The sequence below is a fragment of the Dermacentor andersoni genome, unplaced genomic scaffold (assembly GCF_023375885.2).
Source record: "Dermacentor andersoni unplaced genomic scaffold, qqDerAnde1_hic_scaffold ctg00000033.1, whole genome shotgun sequence".
Classification (NCBI taxonomy): Eukaryota; Metazoa; Arthropoda; class Arachnida; order Ixodida; family Ixodidae; genus Dermacentor; species Dermacentor andersoni.
The window spans coordinates 3,756,474-3,775,842 of record NW_027314755.1 but is presented as its reverse complement, the minus strand read 5'-3'; the positions used below and the strand labels follow the sequence as shown (position 1 = coordinate 3,775,842).

The 19,369-nt window shown below is 46.5% G+C and overlaps 3 protein-coding genes across 4 annotated transcripts; 2 read left to right on the top strand and 1 right to left on the bottom strand.

Moving 5' to 3' along the window:
* Positions 1 to 1,961: 1,961 nt before the first annotated feature.
* LOC140214407 (protein SMIM7 homolog) lies at positions 1,962 to 5,004 on the top strand. The gene is made up of 5 exons (XM_072285776.1): positions 1,962 to 2,178; positions 2,265 to 2,306; positions 4,658 to 4,707; positions 4,766 to 4,856; positions 4,921 to 5,004. The coding sequence occupies exons 1-5, from the start codon at positions 2,153 to 2,155 to the stop codon at positions 4,934 to 4,936; spliced, it is 225 nt and encodes a 74-aa protein (XP_072141877.1). The 5' UTR covers positions 1,962 to 2,152; the 3' UTR covers positions 4,937 to 5,004.
* LOC140214406 (uncharacterized oxidoreductase ZK1290.5-like) lies at positions 4,847 to 13,012 on the bottom strand. Of its 2 annotated transcripts, none has more exons than XM_072285775.1 (4): positions 12,698 to 13,012; positions 12,024 to 12,547; positions 11,795 to 11,965; positions 4,847 to 4,948 (listed from the first exon to the last, which is right to left on the bottom strand). In XM_072285775.1, the coding sequence occupies exons 1-4, from the start codon at positions 12,852 to 12,854 to the stop codon at positions 4,847 to 4,849; spliced, it is 954 nt and encodes a 317-aa protein (XP_072141876.1). In that variant the 5' UTR covers positions 12,855 to 13,012. The 2 variants fall into 2 exon arrangements, with proteins under 2 accessions (XP_072141876.1, XP_072141875.1); XM_072285774.1 differs by lacking the exon at positions 4,847 to 4,948 and adding an exon at positions 5,000 to 5,223 and having other exon boundaries at positions 12,698 to 13,001.
* A 437-nt stretch (positions 13,013 to 13,449) lies between these two features.
* On the top strand, positions 13,450 to 18,965 carry LOC140214403 (mitochondrial import inner membrane translocase subunit Tim29-like). Its single transcript, XM_072285770.1, has 3 exons — positions 13,450 to 13,512; positions 13,586 to 13,687; positions 18,578 to 18,965. Exons 1-3 carry the CDS (start codon positions 13,482 to 13,484, stop codon positions 18,952 to 18,954), a joined length of 510 nt encoding a protein of 169 aa, XP_072141871.1. The 5' UTR covers positions 13,450 to 13,481; the 3' UTR covers positions 18,955 to 18,965.
* The last annotated feature ends 404 nt before the right edge of the window (positions 18,966 to 19,369 follow it).

The following is a 19,369-nucleotide window of genomic DNA, read 5'->3' as shown; positions in this document are numbered from 1 at the left end:
AGAATAAAGAGTGTACTCTAGCCGGATCCTATCGCCCGCTTCAAAGGACAAGGGCATGGAGGAAGGAAACTAAGGAGAAGCCCAATCCCCTCCGCGCGCTAGGAGAGAAGTGTGGAAGCAATGACGTAGTAGGTTCTCCTCTTCTTTGCTGATTTTTTATTTCTTTGCCGTGGCGGCCAGGCCTTTCGGGCCACAATGGCGGCTTTGTTTTGGTTCTGTGCGCTCACACGTGTTGCTCTGTAGATTTCGTACCGTGGTGAAGGCGCTGTGCGGGCAGGTTCGCATTGGTCTCCGTGTTTTGTTGCGCTGCGTTAGCTGGACCGTGCTCTCCCGGATCTTGCTGTGGCCAGGTGGGACACGAGGAACTAAAGTTCGTTAAATGAACGCGCATGCAGCGCTGTACGCAATGTACCGCACCACGGCAATGGCAACGGACGAAGGAATATCCGCGGGAAATGTTGCCCTTTTTGGCGGAATCATGCTAACGTGCTAACGATTGTTTAGTTGCTGCGGAGCGCGCGCGTCCGAGCACCACGGTTGCGCGCAGCGCGGCGTAGTTTCGCGAGAAATGTAAACAAGAGAGGAGAGCTGGCCCGATAGGCGGAGCAACGCCAACTTCCGGCTTCACTTTATCTTCACAAAGAGTGACGTCAGGGCCTCTCCTGAGTTTCCTTCCTCCGTGACCTGAAGAGTGAGCCAGCAGCAAGCGCTTAATGGCAGTTCGGCGGCGCGTCCGACTAGCGTAGAAATTCATAGCTCTCTGTCTGGGTGTTAAATGCGCAAAACACTCGCAATATGGACCAAAATCTAGTTAAATCGTTGTTTCGCAGTCGCTAGCTGCATAGGCAACTTAGCAAGGGAGTCGGGCTTTGCACTACTCAATTACTGCCTCTTCGCACCGGCAGGTGGCGCTACGCGTCTTGCAAAACTCCAGAGTCTGACGTCCATGCACGGTACATGGGCGTTCTTGCATTTCGCCCCCATCGAAATGCGGCCCGCGGATTGGATCCCGTGAGCTCGTGTTTAGCAGGCATGAAGGAAACTAAGGAGAAGCCCTGACGTCACTCTTTGTGAAGCTAAAGTGAAGCCGGAAGTTGGCGTTGTTCATGGCGTTGCTCCGCCTATCTGGCCTGCTTTCCTCTCATGTTTACATTTCTCGCGAAACTACGCCGCGCTGCGCGCAACCGTGCTGCCCGGACCCGCGCGCTCCGCAGCAATCGTTAGCATGTTAGCATGATTCCGCCAAAGAGGGCAACATTTCCCGCGGATACTCCTTCGTCCGTAGCCATTGCCGTGGCGCGGTACATTACGTACAGCGTTACATGCGCGTTCATTTCACGAACTTTAGTTCCTTCTGTCCCACCTGGCCACAGCAACATCCGGCAGAGCACGGTCCAAATAACGCAGCGCAACAAATCACGGAGACCAACGCAAACCTGCCCGCACGGCGCCTTTGCCACGGTACGAAACCTACGGAGCAACACGTGTGAGCGCACAGAACAATAATAAAACCGCCATTGTGGCCCGAAAGGCGGGGCTACTACAGCAAAGAAATAAAAAAACAGCAAAACAAAGGAGAACCTACTACGTCATTTCCTCCAAACTTTTCTCCTAGCGCGCGGAGGGGGTAGGGCCATAGAGTTTGTCATGGGTAGGGCCTCTCCTTATAACTCTATGCTCTCCTTAGTTTCCTTCCTCCATGGACAAGGGCATTTGGCTTGCGCAAGGCCTACGTCATCATCATCACCATCCTAAAAGTAAAGGTTACATGATGTGGGATGTACCGATCTATAGGAGGCGTTGGATGTACGTGGTCGTGATATGGTTGTGGTCATAGAGTTTCATACATTAATGGTATGTTAATGGTTGTGGTTGGAGGCATTGGCTCGGAAATGCGAGCACAACCACGTGCACGTAGCGAGCCGCGCCAATTCAATGCAGAAGACAGAGGAGGAGGGAGAGCTTGGCGCTGCCAACATTGCAACTAAGCTCGGCGTAGGCCGTATTCCAGCAGTACTCTAGTTAGCGTTACCGCGTTTATTTTGCGCGTGGGTGCTGATGCAATTATAGCATATTAGCAGTTGGATGTGAAAGCTAGCAGTCGGCAGTAAGGAAACTGCGGTTCAAGGCTCATCAAGATCGCCGTGGCGGTATGCTCTCAGATATAATTCTCTTCGGGTAAGCGGCGACTGCAGTAATGAAACTACTCACGTTTTTAAGCTAGCAAGATGCTTTCTTTTACGTCTTCTTTCTTTATTTTACAGAACGTTGCTGCTGAATGCCGGTGCCGTTATAAACTTTAAGCTGTAAGTGTCATTCAGGGTTCCTAAGGCAAACGTGACCTTACTTTCCTACAGATAGATCTTCTAGAGTACACGATAGACGAATTTATATGTAAAGGCGCAATTATTGGCGAGACGAAGACAAAACCCCGTGTCGAAATGTTAGCTACAGTTACGTTTTTCTTTTTCACCCAGTGTTGATCGATGGAGAATGCCGACCACTGGTAGGCTGGCAGCAGTATGTGGCACAAACCATGTATCGCCATACTGTTCTGCGCATGTCGGCAACTGCCCCTTCTTTTAAAAATTGTGCTGGTAGCGTTATGTTCGGTACCGTGAACAAGGTTTGTGCAAGACTGCGCACGTAGGTAACTGCCTCTACGTTTGAAAATTGTGCCGGTAGAGTTATGTTCGGCACAGTAAACGAGATTTGTGCAATACAGCCTTAGAAACGTTGTTAGAGTAATAATCTTTTACAAAACTCGGAAACGGCGAAGTAGTGGAACTTTTGTACCCGCAGCGGTAGCCCAGTGGCTATGGCGTTGAACGTTGAACTGCTGAGCTCGAGTGGAACTTTTGTACTTTGTACTACGGAAAGAAGTTACGTCGCATCTTTTTTTTTGTTTTTGTTTTGCATAAAGTTACTTTTTATAAATCTCTAAAGCCCGTTTGTCGTTCGGAACGTTGCTTCTCAAGACGAAGCTCTAGCTCGTGCCCAACTCCGACGCGGCCTATTCAAATAATGTAAAACGCAAAAACGCTTTTCTGAGATAACGCCTGGAGCGATTTTAATGAAAGTTCTTGCATTTGAGAGAGAGTTAAATTCTAGTGACTGTTGGAAGCGGAATTTCGATTTCGGGCCTGAATTTTGTTTAAAGAATTAATATAAGCTCGTTTAGAAATTAATAGCTCTCCGCCAAGAACAGGTATCGCGGTTCTGTAAAGGGCATCCATTAAATCATTCAAAGCAGACAAACTCGTTGTGTCAATTTATATATTACGTCAATTTGTTACGTTATGTAGAAGGGTTCTGCAAAAGCTACATTTACACATTAAATTTGTTGAGATTCATGTGTAACCAGTGGCGTAGCTAGGTCGTCTGTAACCCGGGGCCGATAGCTCTTTTGTCACCCCCCCCCCCTCGGGTGTTGTCGAGGAAGGCGAGGATATCGACAATTTTCGGGTGTCTTCAGACATATGTAACACCCCCCCCCCCCCCCCCCCTCCCGTTGCTACGCCACTGTGTGTAACGTCGATTTTGTCCGTTTTAGGTTCAGTCATTATATTAAGTTTTTTTGTTTAAAGGCAACAAAGTTCAAGTTTGGTGCAGTGGTTAGCGAGAAAAACGAATTCTAATTTAGATGTATTTAGATAGGAGCACCCGAGCTAAACCTTCCTCTTAACAAATTACCTGTGGCAAATCCAAAGTTCCAGAATGTTTGATGGTTTATTAGCTATATGTAGCTGCATGTCACACATAACGAAAGCATTAGGGATGTCTTTCGTTCCCTGGGTCCAGCGGCTCCGCGGGGGGGAGTACTGGTTGCCAATCCGTCCGACATGTCACCTTTCAAGCATACAGAGAGCTTTCATGGACAGGCCACATACGGTGGGACAAATCTACGATTTGCAAAACTATGTACATACACTTTCGTGCATTTTTTTTCCTGATCAGAAACTTGTTCAGATTTTTTCTATCGAATGCACCGTTACTGACCGAACATTTGCATTCCTAGTCCACAAAGTTGCCTTGTAAGTGCTTGCTGGAAAGCCAACTTTGGTTCATTGCCCTTTCTAAGCATTGTTAGCCATGTGTTGTGAAGATTGTTATCCTTGAAGTAGAAGTAAAATTACACCCTGCTACTTCATGTGCATGGCGCATTGTGGCACACAGCACCAGAGCAGCAGGCAAAAAAAAAGAAAATTGGTCATGCTTTCCAAGCTTTTGGATGTCAGCGCACATGAACTGGATGTGAAATGAGGCTGATTGAAGTGCGAAACACAGAGAAAAAAACTTAGTGACGTTTCACTTCGTGAATGCAGGTGACGCGCTATACTATAGCAGAAACAACGCTATCGGCCCTCGGTGCGCCTATACACCACAGTACAGAGCTGTTTATTAACTGCACTGACGTGAAATGCATACAGAAAGACTATACCATGGAATAAGGTTTTGTCAGCTGCTATATGTTTGAAACTGAATTCCCATGTGCAAATGGATTTCAGAGCATGCCATGCTGCGAGTGAACTTACTACTGTGCAACGCAGTGCTCCATGATCGTATTTTTTACACTAACTGCACATTCTGTAGGGTTTTTCATTGCCAAATATTTCTTGTTGGCAGCGTAAGCAGCTACTTCCATTGCAATTTGCAGGCCAACTTCTCGGGATGAAGGATTCATAGAGAAAATGGAGATGACAGCTGGTATGATTCATTTGCACAGGGTATTGGCAGCATGTTGCATCACCATCTCTCCTTTCAGGCAGCAAGATTTGCAATCTCCTTGGCACCATTCGCTACTTCAGGGCTTTGATTGGTCTCTGGAACATCCTAGTGATGTTCCTTATGTTGGTGTGAGTGAGCCCTCAAGAGGACAGTAGACTTGCAAACTTATGACTGGTGCACTTGCTTTTTCAGGTTCTTCAGTTCCTGATGAAACCAAATGCTGCAACAGGAAAATGGAATGTGTTGATGAATAAAGTCTTTGGACAGCACATTTTACATGTGACAAAGCACAATATTTATTATTATGTGCACATGGCAGCGCATCGCAATAGCTCAGCTGTAGTTGCGCAGGCTGAGTCGTCCAGCCAGCTTGTAGCCATCTGGAAGGAGTGAATCAATCTTGGACTGCACGCCTGCTCTCTCAATGTAACGCTGCCCACAATTAAGTGTCCCCAAGGCAGCCATGTCGTCTGGGCTCAGCTCAAAGTCAAATACCTGCATGATGTGCTGCATTCACAAGCTGCTCCAGCCTCAAAGCAAGAACAGCACAACAGACATTTAAGACAAACACAAAGGAGTGGCACCAGATACGTGGAAAAATAAAGACTAGCACCAGGCAGATACATTTTTGTCAGCAGTGCAGAAAATTTAGATAAGTATCGCAAAGCACATGAATTCTTCACTCTCTTGTGATTTCCTATGCGAGTTGTTTACTGTTTTCTGCTACCACAGCACATATGCCAAATTCAAGGCGGCCCACACTTTATGACAAAATGTAAATTCTGTTATTTGAACCAGAATTCACCCAGCTCTTAATGGTTTTAAGTGCTCAGGCTTTCAGTTATAGCATACATTACGCAGATCACATGCACTGTGGGAATCGATGTAAGCGAAGCTTTCTGTGCCGTTTGCTTTGACAATGATTAGCGGTGATGTTGACTGCAAATGTTTAATTTCGTCAACGTTTAGTGCAACGCGAGAGTGGTGAGTTGACGTTAAACGCTACCTTACAGGCACCACTGCTGGTTTTTCTGTAGTGCACAGAACACATAGGGGAAGGTGTTTGCTTGGAGCGTTGTTGTACACTATATTTGATAACCTTTGAGAGGGTGGAGCATTGTCATTGCCTCACATGGCACATCATACCATGGCAGAAGTATTAAACTAATTGAATTATGGGGCTGTATGTGCCAAAACTAATCAGATTATGAGGCACTACGTAGTGGCCGACTGCGGCTTAATTTTGACACTGTGGTTTTCTTTAAAGAGTCTCTAAATGGAAGTTCCTTATATTGCCAGACTGTTGTAGGAAATGCATCCATTTTCTTTTATGTTTTTTGCGATATCTTATTTGCTTTCATTTGCCACAGCACTGATGTGCCCATGACAACTAAGTCTCCAAAGGCACAAGCAAAGCAAGCGCTTGGGCGTTGGAAAAAGATTCACAGCGTCTCTTATGTTATCCCCAAAACAACTTGAAGGTGAAAGCCCAACTGCAAATGCATTAAAGATGGGCACGTAATGTACACTCCCCCCCTTTAATTTGTTTAGTCTACTTCGCTTAGTCATCCTACTTTGCTTACTCATCCTTTTAATTCGCTTTCTTAATACGAAGAAAACATTCTGCAGAAATGCACTTTTTTCAGAATATGCTATCATGACCATGTAGTTCTACGTCAAACCTTCGCTCTCTTTGCACGCTCGGAAGTTGTTTTTGTTTGTTTCTCAGGCAATATGCTATCATGGCCATCTAGTGCTACATCACACCTTGGCTCTTTTTGCATGCGCTGAAGTTTTTTTGTTTCTCAGGCTGTCATTAAACAGTTGGTAGTTCGACACTTCACTGTGTTGTTTTCTGTCCCCTTGTCACGATACATATTTCGCGCCACAATCCCTGTGAATTTTCAGGTAGAGGTCCATTTTCAGGTCTCTAGCATCACAGCAAGCAAGGTATAGCTACCTACTTGGCACCCTGCCTCATGACCTCGCCATCAAAGTGTGCGACATCCTAAGTGCACCACCATGCCGGACTCCATACGATACGCTGAAGAAGGCCATCCTTGAGCGCATGGCTATTCCCGAACGAAGCGGCTGCAAGTGCTGCTATTGTCAACCGAGCTTGGTGATTGCCGTCCAAGTCAACTCGGACAAATGCAAGCACTTCTGAGCACTTGGGTTTCATGTTTCGACAACAGTCTACTAAAGGAGCTGTTTATTTAGTGCCTACCACCCAAGGTTCAGATGGTTTTGGCATCACTATCGGAGCTGAACCTGTCTGCGCTGGCCACCCTCGCCAACAAGGTATGTGAAATAGTGCCTTCCCAGCTATCCATAGCTGCTGCAAGTTCCGAGCGGCACACTTCTGCCACCCTTGCAGTAGCTTTGCTGACCAACCGATTTTCCACTTCAAAACCTACCTCACCAAAGCAAGATGAATCGCTGAGATTCGCACAGACATTCAACGTCTTGCAGATGTGGCAAGCAACCTCACAACACGGGACGACAACACCTAAGTGACATATTTCGGAGACAACGTTTTGGGCGATGACCATATCATTCACCAAGACCTTCCCACCGTCCTTCTACAGCTTCTCTTCGCAGTCATGGCCACATTGCTGGTATCAGCGGCACTTTGGACAGTTAACGTGGCATTTTACACCACCATGTGGTCCCCTCCCCGTCGCACGCCTCGACACCATTCATATGGACATTGTTGGACCTTTGACACCATTCGGTGGTTATAAGTACAGGCTTAGGTGTATTGATCGATGCACCCAGTGGCCTGAAGCGGCTCCCATACCTGGCATCATGGCGGGGACAGTTGCCCGCTGCACCACGCACCCTCTGCTTCGCTGACGGAGGAATGCCTACTGTGCTTGGTATGTGCACTGCTCACACTGGCACCAAGGGGCACCTAGTGGCTGTTTGCCGTTTTGGAACAATGCCCTTACGACGTTATACTGCGCATAGACTTTTTATCGTCCCGTTCAGCCCTGTTTGAGTGCGCGTCTAGTGTCATTCAGCTTGAACTGCCTCACGGCTGCTGTAGTCGACCAGTCACACAGCTACAGTTATGCTCTCCCAAAGACATCCGCCTGTCGCCTCAAGCCACTATGTAAGTTACTCTACTGCCATTACCATCTGCTCCTGATGGCGTCTGTGTACTATGTGCCACCGCTGACGTACTGCTTGAAAGAAATTTGGCCGTTCCCCATGCCATGCTTGGTGTTACAGGCAATCGAACTTCACTCCATTCCCTTAATTTTAACTGCTCGACTCAAATTGTTGCCGGACGCATGTCATTAGGCAACATCTCACCTGTGAACGATTGTGAGATATCAGCTCTTGAGGCCGAAATTCCGTCGCCCTCTACAGGAACCTCCAATTCACCGACTCTCACAGACTAACTTAGCAAGATAATTGCACCTGACCTTCTAGCATAAGCTGCTGGCCTCCGCCGTCTCTTGGAAACCTACTGCACCATATTTTACCTTAACGGCTGCCCTTTAGCCCAGACGTCAGTGGTCACCCATCGCATTTACACCGATGACGCCAAGCCAATACGTCGCCGGCCGTACGGTGTTTCACATGCTGAATGACAAGAGATACAATGAGAAGTCGGTAAGATGTTCATTAAAGGTGTTATCGAGCCATCAGTCGGTACGCGGGCATCCCCTGTTGTCCTTGTCAAGAAGGATGGCAGTGCTTTTGTGGGGATTACAGACACCTCAACAACATCACGCGCAAGGATGTCGAGCCCTTGCCCCATATTGATGGTGCCTTGGACTGCTTGCACGGAGCCAAGTACTTTTAATCGATAGACCTCCGATCAGACAATTGGTAAATCTCGGTAGATAACCTGGACTGTGAGAAAACTGCCTTCGTAACAAATGACTGCCTCTACCAATTCAAGGGTATGCCATTCTGCCTTTGCAATGCCCCGGATAGCTTCGAAAGAATGATGGAGTCCTTGCTTCACGGCTATTTTCCAACGCGCCGGCCTACAAATGAACTGATCCAAGTGACACTTTAGACGTCGAATTACCATTCGTGGCCATCTTGTCAGTGCCCCTGACATTCAACCCGACCTTGACAGGATTCACGCTGTCCAGAACTTTCCTGTTCAGTCTTCCATCACAGACGCAAGAAGCTTTGTTAGACTATGCTCGTATTTCCGTCGTTTTATCAAGAATTTCGCCGAAATCACTCGCCCCACTCACCTATTTAGTTAAGGACGTTGCTTTCACATGGAGCTTGCTCAAAACAAAGCCTTCTCCACCCTCTTATGCTTGCTCACGGCTCCTCTGTTGCTGGCTCATTATGATCCACCTGCCGTCACTGAACTGACAGATGCCAGTGGCATGAAATTGGGGCTGTACTTCTTCAATTGCAGTGTAACACAAACCGCGTAATTGCATACACCAGCTGCCTCCTGTCACCCGCAGACAGGAATTTTTCAATTACCGAACAGGAGTGGCAGGCATTAGTTTGGGCAGTTGCCAAATTCCAGCCCGACTTGTACAGCCGCACATTTTTCATGGTTACAGATGACGCCTTGTGCTGGCTCTCCTCACTTAAAGGAACACTAAAGTGAAACAATAAATCAGTTTAGACTAATGAAGCATTGTTTGAGAACCCTGCAGGCAGTCATTTAAAAAAAATAGTTTGATTATTTGATGAGAAAACGAAGGTCCAAGTATCAGTGTTTTAATTTCGCGCCGAAACCCCAGCGCTGGTACATCAGCGTGACGTCAGGGATTCCAAAGTATGTTTTCGCATTTGGGCCGCCTTGGCTGAATAAAGGTTCCCAAAACTTGCTATGTTTAATATTTGGTTCCTTTAGAACACAATGTAGTCAATCTGTACCGCTATATATAATTAGTAGGCCCTAGAAGATGCCATCAAAATCCAAGACGCCACAGCCCCCAAGTGCGGGAACTTAAGTAGGCGTTGCCACCCGTATTTCGTTCTTGCGCTTTTTCTGGCTTACCAAACATCTTAGCGTTGCAAGAATGGTGTTTTTGGTGTTGTAGAACGGTAATTTACTGATGCAGAAGAAATCATTTTTAGCTTTAGCATCCCTTTAAAGACCCCACTGGACAATTGGGTAGATGGGCTCCAGGGCTCTAAGAATATTAATTTGCAGTTTTATACAAATCAGGCCGTTTGCACAAGGACGCCAACTGCCTCTGCCATCATCCTGTCAACCGCCCTGAATTTTCTGTAGATTGTCCTCGCCATTTATGATGTGCGCAACATCCGTGATGAACGACGTGATGACTGCTGATGTGTTCTCATTGATCGTCTCAATTCTGGACATTCTCAGTCCGCGCTACACATGTTCATGCTCCGCGATGACATTCTCTACCGTCGCAGCTTACGCGCTGAAGGACCAGAATTTTTACTTGTACCACACCATCTCCGGGCATCAGTTCTTGAGGAGTTCCATGACACCCCTACTGGCCATTTCAGCGTTTGGCGTACTTACGACCGCGTGCGGCACCGCTTCTAATGGCCAGGCCTGTACGGCTGTGTGCACTGGCCGCTCGAGGCACTTTGCATGTATTAAGCAAAAGAAAGATGTATCGGGAATTTTTCCCCTTGCTTTAGAATTTGCTTATTGACACTTTCCATCTAATCATAATATTTTAGGAGTTAATCTTGAAGTCATGGCAAACAACATTATCTTGGTTCTGTCTTGATACAAGGCATTTGCAAATTTTGAAATCTTGGTGCATGATAGGACACCCTGTATACCATAACATATGATCCTCTGTAGGCATCACTCATCATGGCTTAATGTTTCAGTAAAATCCTTGATTAAAAAAAAAAGTTTATCGGAGCTAAAAATTGTGTGTTCTAGAATACTAGTCATCTTACCTTCATGCCGTTCAGTTATTCAAGAATGCAGCTAAAGATGCCAAGCATACTTTTTATCATAGCTAGTTCAAAATTCAAAGAAATCTTGGAGTGTTATCGGCATCACAAAAAAGAAAGAAGTTTCACTTGTTCATGCTAACAGGTAGCTGTTCCTTGTGCTGAATGCTATATTGTTATGAATGATGAGATTTCGGGGCTTTCGAGCAGCTGAATTCACTTGGCCCCTGTGCACCAGCACAAATGCATGTATGGACCCTATTTCAAATGATTCTTTTGCCGTGCTTAAGTTCATGCAAACATTAAAAGTGTAACCATTGTCATGTGCTGATGGTATTGATTCTAAATTTATAAGACACATCAAAATTCAATATTCTATAATTGTATCAAGCATTTTTACACAGTATCATTGCATCCCTTACCTGATGACTATAAGGTAGGCATGGTTAGGTTGTGCCAGTGTTTAAATCCGGTGATGCCAGTTCGCCACTAGGACGATATCCTTGACTAGCATACCATGCAAAATGCTCGGGCATAATATTTTATCTAGTTGTGGTGAAGAGGAAGACGAAGAAGGCGCTCTTGTGTCGGCTGTGCGCGTGATCAGCGTTCATCTACTGCCAGTGCTACTAGACTGTGCCTAGTGCCCCGTAATAAATCATTTTACTACATTTGGTGGAGGTGCGGGGTACTAGGCACAGTCTAGTAGCACTGGCAGTAGATGAACGCTGATCACGCGCACTTTCTAGTGAACTTTCTGGAAAACAATTCAATCCTTAGCCATTTTCAGCATGGATTTCACAAAAAAGTTTCATGCTGGACAATTTATTGCGTTTACAAATGATGTTCTTACTGCTTTCGACAGAGGGCTCGCCAGTGACTGCATCTTTCCGAACTTCTGCAAAGCTTTCCACTTAGTTGCCTATCACCTTCTCTGTTTCAAGCTTTGTGAACTCAACCTCGACCCACACATTCTTGCTTGGATCGAACATTTCTTAGTAACAGACTGCAGTTTCTCGGTGTAAACGAGCCCGATTCTCCATTAAGTACCACCATCTGAGGAGTTCTGCAAGGTTCCGTTTTCTGTGGTTTGTTGTTTCTCATTTACATCAACAAAATTGAAGTCGCAACTTGCACAGACGGATTAGATATTCAATGGCAAAAGCACAGAGGTTAGCCAAAAGCGTACCTGTGCGTTTTCGCGCACCCGGTCCCGCTGCGTTGACTTGGGGATGGCCACGACGCCTTTCTGCAGCGACCATCGCACCAGCACCTGGGCGGATGAGCGTCGGTGGTGCTGGGCCACACGGCACACTACGGGGTCGGCCAGCAGGCGGCCCTTGGCCAGTGGTGAGTAGCCCTGCAGTAGCAGTAGCGCCTCAGCGTAAAGGGCTGATACCCGAACACCCACTGCCTGCCTGGAAGAGGATGCCCTGGCTCGCGCAGAAGCGCAGCAGTTCCTCAGGCGCATGGTGTGGATGGAACTCGAGCTGGTTCACATGCGGCACCAGGCTGCACACGTCTAGAAGGCGCTCAAGGTCGTCTCGTTCGTAGTTGCTGACGCCCACGGCGCGGCACAGACCCTCATCATAAAGGAGCTCTAGCTGGCGCCACGTGTCGTCCAGCGTGCGTTGTCGGTCCACGCACTCAGTCGGGCACTCGGGCCAATGCATCAGGTACAGGTCTAGGTAGTCAACCGCGAGCCGTTCCAACGATCCCCGGAATGCATTCCGTGGCCCGTCGCCCCCAGCGCCCTGGTAGTCGCGCGGCCACAGTTTCGTGGCGAGGAAGAGCTCCTCGCGTGGCACGCCGCTCTCCGCGATAGCCTCGCCCAGATACTGTTCGCAGCCGTAGCGCTTGGCCGTGTCCACGAGCCGGTATCCACAGTGGCGCAAAGCATATACCACGGTTGAGTGGCAGTACCCGCCACTGTGCGATGTACCTGCGGAGATAACGAAGGCAACGTGCTGACAGGTGTTGCAAAAGTCGTGGGGCGCGTTTTTCGTCGGGACGATAAAAATATAATCACGCCCAGCAGCCACCTTCTGACGCTAAGTTCAGCACTACCTACCAGCTTCAAGTTTGTACTCACCCAAGCCAAGGATGGGCATGCGGATGCCATTGCGGAGAGAAACGCCCGCGTGGATAGAACTGCACTCAAAAGGCGCACTCATTGGAAACTGAAATTTAGCGCACCGGCATGGGCTAGGCTCAGTCCTTGATTGCCTTGGTTCAGCTGCACAGCTCATGTTGAGTGATTGACTCTAGCCATGGCTAGCTATGGCTCAGCCACAGAATTAACATATACTTCGACAAGGGAAGCTGTACCTTTCACCGTGCGTCGTGAATAATAATAAGTGATCCTAATCCCTTTTGACTCGAGGCAGGCGTTTGCCGACGCCACAGAGTAAGACGTAGAAAGCTAGAACACAAAACAAAGTTTCGCCACAGTCAGTCTTTGAGACCGTCTGCTAGGTCAGGTTCACTGACGAGGCGTTCATTTGAGGCATCGTCCGACGTTTGTGCGCAGGCGCGAAAGGGAAAACGTGGGGGATTTGGAAACTTATGGCTGCTTAACGCACGTCAGTGAGGTCTAAAACCTTTATTCAAGTCGTAAATCACATACCCTAATAACAGAAATAAACACAATTGTCTAATTCTTTTGTAAGAAATGACATCGTAACTATATTTTTCGGTTATATATGTTAATTTATCAAATATTTATCCGCGGTGAGCGCCCCTAGTTGAAAAAATACGAATTAAAGTATACAGTCAAATAAGCTAGTTCAGTTTCTCTCTATAATAATGTAGTGAGGAACTGTGGAGAAACTCTACGTTCATTCTGTGCTTTGGTAGGCGCCGGGCGTTTGTTGGGCATGATGACCGCGAGACTGGCGTCACGCCTAGGTGAGTACGACGTATGGCTGGCCAGACGCTGGTTCCTTACGAAATATGCACTGTAATGAGGTATATATCGCAGGCACGTACTGGAAGAGCCTGCTGCAAGACTACGGCGCTGCTGTGAAGGACATTGTGAAGGATTCAAGGAGCCGGCCAGGCAAGGCAGCTCTCATGCTGGCAGGTTCGCTTCTGTAGAATCCAGCTTTTGTTAAGCTTTGACGGTTTTAGCTGCCGACCTCGACGCATCTGCAGTCGGCTTCTTCGCTAAACATTTCGCGCAATATTTCGAGTTGATCGCATCGTGCTACAGTTCAATGACACACTGACGGTCAAGGGTTCAGCAAGACTACATCCTTTCGCGCTTTGACCCTGCTATTATAGCAGGGTGGTTGGTTGTTGGAATCTCGGCGAGCCCCATCCCATGGACCAGCCCGGGTTTCTGCTTTGATGTCCTGCAGGGACCGCCAATAATAAGAAATAATGACACGCTCTTGTAATTACAAAAGGCGGTTGAAAAATATAAAGATTAAGTCAATTAAGCATCTTTACGTGAATTGAATGCGAAAGTACTCTTATTTGGTTACGTCCACAATACGTGACATACAGTCACGTGCCATTCGTAACTCCACCTTGCCGTAATTTGTACCAACCTTAATCCACTTCACACTAATTGGCTAATTGGCGAAGTTCTGACTGGTGTTGCAGAAGTCGCGGGGCGCGGTAGTGCTGAACTTAGCGTCACAAGTTGGTGGCTGAACGTACTCGTTTCACTCGTGTTTTTTACTAATTGTAACAACGTGTCATTATATCGCGTTATTGGCGGCGCCTCCAGGACACCCAAGCTAGAACCCGGACGCGTGCCAGGGGTGTATAAGATCGGCTGCCCGCTATCGCGGACAGCCAATTTTTTATGCGAACACCCCCTGGCACGCTTACGGGCTGCCCTACTTCCAGCTTTGTACCCCTTGGGTGCCATGGAGACCCTGCACCGCCTCCTTTATTATAATTTCAAGTGCTCTCCTGAGGCGTCGGTTTGTCGGTTACATGTTCCCTCCTCTGCGCTTGTAAAAAATCCAATCTATCGTCGCGACGAAAAAAGCGGCCCGCGACTTGTACAACACCAGTCAGAACCTTGCCAGCTAATTAGCTTTCCTCTGGCTTAGGTCACCTTACTCTAACATTATTTACCCATAGTTACTACTCATAAACATTGTTATATCATTCACTGTGTTTATGGCTACCGACAGCAAGCAAGGCGCTGATGACGTCCCCTTGAACAAGGCCGGCTTTTCTGCCTTGTGGGTCATATAATGCTTTCACATTAATAACGCCCACCTACCAACTTGCGACGCCAAGTTCAGTGCTAACGGGCAAAACCTTGCCATATGTTGCCATCCAGCGCACTGTTTACAACAGTAAGCTAGCTGAAGGAGTGGAGGTACAGGTTCGATACATAGATAGTTTCCAGCAGGATACATTGGTAAAATATTGTAACGTGTAAAATACCTTTCATTTGAAGTGCTGTGTTGTAGTATACAAGCTTTTTGACAAAATATTTGCATCCATGCGCAAGGCCAGCACTTCACTTACACGAAGTACAGCAGTATGACGATGATTATTATGGTGACGAAAATACTATTTTCATTCCTGCATCCACATTTGTCAAAAAACTGAGGAGCCATTCCACCCTGTGAAGGTGGTTGACCAGTGAAGTTGTTATGGTGAAATTATGTTGGTATAGAGTTTTGTTGATATGTAAATATACATACTGCCTACTGCCATCGCTCTTCCAAACGTAAGCAGTCGATTTCTGAGAGGTTGTTATCAAATCACAATCGATCACATGCTCGACAGCTTGATCTGAAGTTGTGATCTAGAAAGTATCTCTGGAACTATGCGTATGCGCTGTTGAATCCCAGCCCCGTGCCCTGGTGGAGTTGCTGACAATTGGCTTCGTTCTCGGCGGCGGCGGCTCTTGCTTGTTGCTTACTTAGGGCACGCTCTGCTACTAGGGCTGCCGGGTTGGCACGATGATGATGGTCCGCCTCCCGCTGTTGCTCTCGACGTCGCTCATCGTAGAGACTTTGCTCTTCAGATGTATGAATTGCAGATGGCCTTTCCATAGTGAACGGTGGAGTGAAGTGGTACCAATATCCCCCTTGGTCACCTTATCAGGCACACACTACATCACTCACTACGTCGTACATACAGAGCTACCGCGAAGGGCTTTTACAGCACTGCTTAGACGTAGGTGGCTGTTGAACAGCCTCAACGCGAGCGACGATATGCGTTGACCGAGGCGCAGTCCAAAGGAGTGCACGAAACTAAACACATTTGTTTAGTTATTTGCGATTGAGCATACTTCCTAGTTAATTATCTGAAGAAAACTTGGAAGGCCTAAAGTTTTATTCTAGCAGACAAACACGGGGCTGTTCGTTTCCCTCCCGCAGAAGCTCATGTATTGACAAAATAAAAGGTAATTCCACAATATTTACAAGTTCGCTGTGAATTACATAATCGTGACAACTAAATGAAACCTGGCGTAATGTTAGAGTTGTCTTAGTGGTTAATTGACATATTTCTTTCAGGATAGTTTCAATAAAACAAGTTACAGCTGTTTTTTTGTAACCATACTCCCATGTAGATGCCGATGTATTGACAGTAGATGGGAATTCTGTAACATTAAGAACTGCACTCAAAACTATATAATTATGAGTCCTAACAGCCAATTTCAGTATTTTTTCCCAGGTAACCTACAGAGCATTTGTGAGAAAGTTGGTGTTGGCACAAGATGTTTTCTGTTTGCCGCCACAATTTCTCCAGAGGGTGGCCGTAGGCAGCTTTCCTCAGCATACAAGAAAGGTCAAGTTGTGCGGCGCTGTATTTAACTACAATTTCCAAGGGAGCTGTGAAGCATGCAGCTCAATTCCGTGCTGTGCTCGCACGATGTACTAATAATATGTTGCAACAGAACTGCTTGTTGGCCTAGTTGGTGCTTGCTAAAAAGACATGTTTTTTGCCGCAATTTACACGAACTAAATCTAATGAAAGATGGCGTGGCACATTTTGCCTGCGCACTGCAAGGCCTGCATGTGCAAACCGCGTTTTTCTAATCTTAGGATTCTTGGCAGAAGCAGATTTCAAACAGCACGTGAGCTAATGGAAGCTTACTATATAAAAAAGAAAGGTACAAATTGCATTAGCGATACATCTATCGTGCTCTACAAATCGGAAACTAGATTGTTTGACCACTGGGTAACGTAGATTTGTGAACAGCCAGCACAATGTGTGTATGTGTACATATATTCATGGGTCACAGCCCAATTAAACCAGTGTTGTCTTTATGTGTCTTCCTTTTGTGTGTGTTAAATTGCGGCAAAAAAACATGTCTTTTAGATGTACTAATGTGGCACCAACAGTACCATAGCTTCTCAAAAAACTATCTAGGAGGCTATGATGGCAGTAACGAGAACAAGTACACAAAGTGTAGCCAAATTGGAGACCTGCGGGGGAGGGGGCAGCCTGGGCCTGGATTTATCTGCCATGCGTGTAGTTGTCCCAAGACGAAGGCCGAAATATCCTGCGGTACTAAAGGCAGTGAAGTGGTGTTAATCTGTCATGAATCTTGCAGTGGCTTTCTGTCAAACAGTGCGTCAAAGGGGTGACCTGCCCAGCAGACAGGTTCTTACCAGAAGTGCATTACCTTGATGGTATTTTCAAACCTGTCACCCACAACCTCTTCTCAACCGAACATCTCCACCCGACGTCAGAGCCACTGATCTACAAAATGCATGTTCGCTGCCTGCTACCTCCGTCTCGGGCCATGCTGTGAATGGGGCCCACGCGTCACCCATGCACTGCCTCTTGCGATCCCCCAATTAGCTAGGCAGTCGTGCCACACGTCGCTACATTTCAATGTGCAATACGGTACATACAGTTTGTCTGCCCCAGCTACACCACTTCCTCTTCCTAATATTAACCGTGTGCCTATATAATGGTAATACAAAATATTGAGACATGAAATGAAAAGCCATATAGAGCTGCGCTCAAATTTCACGTTGAGGAGTATCGTAATCGTCGGTGACTTTCTTTAGTTTTTGTAGTTCCCTGTGTGATGTCGGCCGCATCAGAGGTGTCACTAATCACCAAAAAGCCCAATTTGTTCACAGAAGTAAAATTCCTTAGTTTCACCCTCGTTGGCACAAATGCTTTTGTGAGTATCCAACAAAGCAGAGAGCAGCGATACCTGTCGACTGAGGTCATCGCTAGATTTCAGAAACACTTGTCAACATTTCTGCAAACCAAAATTCTGTAAAAGTACACAAAGAATCGAGATAGATCTCAAACAGTCTGAGCACATCGCCTAGGAGCATTGCTGAAGCAGTTTCTAGCTCGCTGGGGTTAAGGAAGAGCTTTCAGTTTATGCCAATTTGTGAATATGGGGCAAATCTGGGTGAGGAGCAGGTGTCATGTAGGAAAAGTGGAGTTAAGGAGCACTAAGGAGAAAGACAAAAACAGTTTAGACTGATAAGTACTCTCTGAACACTCCATTTTCATTATATTATACACTAAGAGGTTCATTATTAGATGAGAAAATAAAGTTCTACCTATGATGTTTCAAATTTTGTGTTCAACCTCTAGTGCGGGTGCTTTAAATGCATCTTTTTCTTTTCTCTCTCTCTCTGTTTTTGTTGTGTCACAGTAGAAGTTTCCGAAACTTCAAAGTTCTATCCTTGGCTCCTTTAGGTAACAATTTAAAAACTTGACTAGGCCATGCACGCACTGTCAAAATGCAATAGGTAATGACGAGCTCGTGCGGAAACTTCAAGGTGGCATCACCATCTGTATAGATTTTTGCATCTTTTCTGGCTTGCGAAGCCTACAGTAAAAGTAAGAGTGGCCTTGTTGGTATTATAGAACCATAATTTACCAATACAGTGGAGTTTCTCTTAAAATGTCTTCCGGTTTTTGTGGCTTTACTACTTATTGGATAACCACTGGAATAAGATATTTTGCATGGTTTTACGTACCGAGTGAGTGAATGACAAAAGGATGATTGTGCCCCATGCAGGTAGTGGGGCACTGTGCGTACTGGTGGCCACCAAGCCAGACCCAGATTCATTCCTTGATGCACTGGGCTCCAGTGCAAATGACCTGCTGCTGCTGAGTGACAGAACGCGCAACCCAGAATCTGAGGCACATGTGCGGCACCTGGAGGCATGTTGCTGCCATGGTGCTTTGCGTTCCTGGGACTTGCTGCTGGCAACAGTTGTGTGGGAAAGTGATCATGGTGAGGGATGCGACTTGTATGCAGCACGCTGCACGTACCTGCAACCACGGCCATTGTTTGAACGGCATCGACTGGTTGATGTTGGCCTCCTTGGAACATGGCTCAATCTGAGGCGCAAGATGCAAGACTGTGAAATCAACCACTCACAGTGGCAATGAGACTGGTGCCAAGAGCAAAGCAGACTGTCATGCAGATGTGCATCCACACACTGTCAGATAACCATATTAGGACAAAACAGTTGTGGGAATAAAACCTGAGGCTTAATTGAGTGCACTGATTATGAATAAATCAATGGTTAACAAATGAGAGATCATGTTCATTCTTAATATGCACAACCTGTAGGAACACCTGGAGTAACTTTGCAATGTTGCTAATACATTTGCCATGTTACCTTGTCGATTGAATAAGCAAATATGACATGAGCTACATCATAGTAGGTCCTTTTAGTTAGTACCATATAATGATGCACCGAGCTGATATATGCAGAGTGTCGTGGCAATAATTTTTGTGGTGATGAGACAAAACATGCTAAATGCTACTGAGCAGCTGTAAACATCTTGTACATCCCATCCA

What these genes read in the sequence shown, in the direction of transcription:
- LOC140214407 (XM_072285776.1), top strand. Translation starts at nt 2,153, where the DNA reads ATGCTCTCAGATATAATTCTCTTCGG. An exon ending in GCCGTTATAAACTTTAAGCT is followed by an intron (nt 2,307 to 4,657) that starts GTAAGTGTCATT and finishes TGCAATTTGCAG; the next exon opens with GCCAACTTCTCGGGATGAAG. An exon ending in GAAAATGGAGATGACAGCTG is followed by an intron (nt 4,708 to 4,765) that starts GTATGATTCATT and finishes CTCTCCTTTCAG; the next exon opens with GCAGCAAGATTTGCAATCTC.
- LOC140214406 (XM_072285774.1), bottom strand. Translation starts at nt 12,854, where the DNA reads ATGAGCTGTGCAGCTGAACCAAGGCAATCAAGGACTGAGCCTAGCCCA. An exon ending in CATGCCCATCCTTGGCTTGG is followed by an intron (nt 12,548 to 12,697) that starts GTGAGTACAAAC and finishes TTATCTCCGCAG; the next exon opens with GTACATCGCACAGTGGCGGG. An exon ending in GCCAGGGCATCCTCTTCCAG is followed by an intron (nt 11,966 to 12,023) that starts GCAGGCAGTGGG and finishes CTGCTACTGCAG; the next exon opens with GGCTACTCACCACTGGCCAA.
- LOC140214403 (XM_072285770.1), top strand. Translation starts at nt 13,482, where the DNA reads ATGATGACCGCGAGACTGGCGTCACGCCTAG. An exon ending in GAGACTGGCGTCACGCCTAG is followed by an intron (nt 13,513 to 13,585) that starts GTGAGTACGACG and finishes TATATATCGCAG; the next exon opens with GCACGTACTGGAAGAGCCTG. An exon ending in GGCAGCTCTCATGCTGGCAG is followed by an intron (nt 13,688 to 18,577) that starts GTTCGCTTCTGT and finishes TGCCCCATGCAG; the next exon opens with GTAGTGGGGCACTGTGCGTA.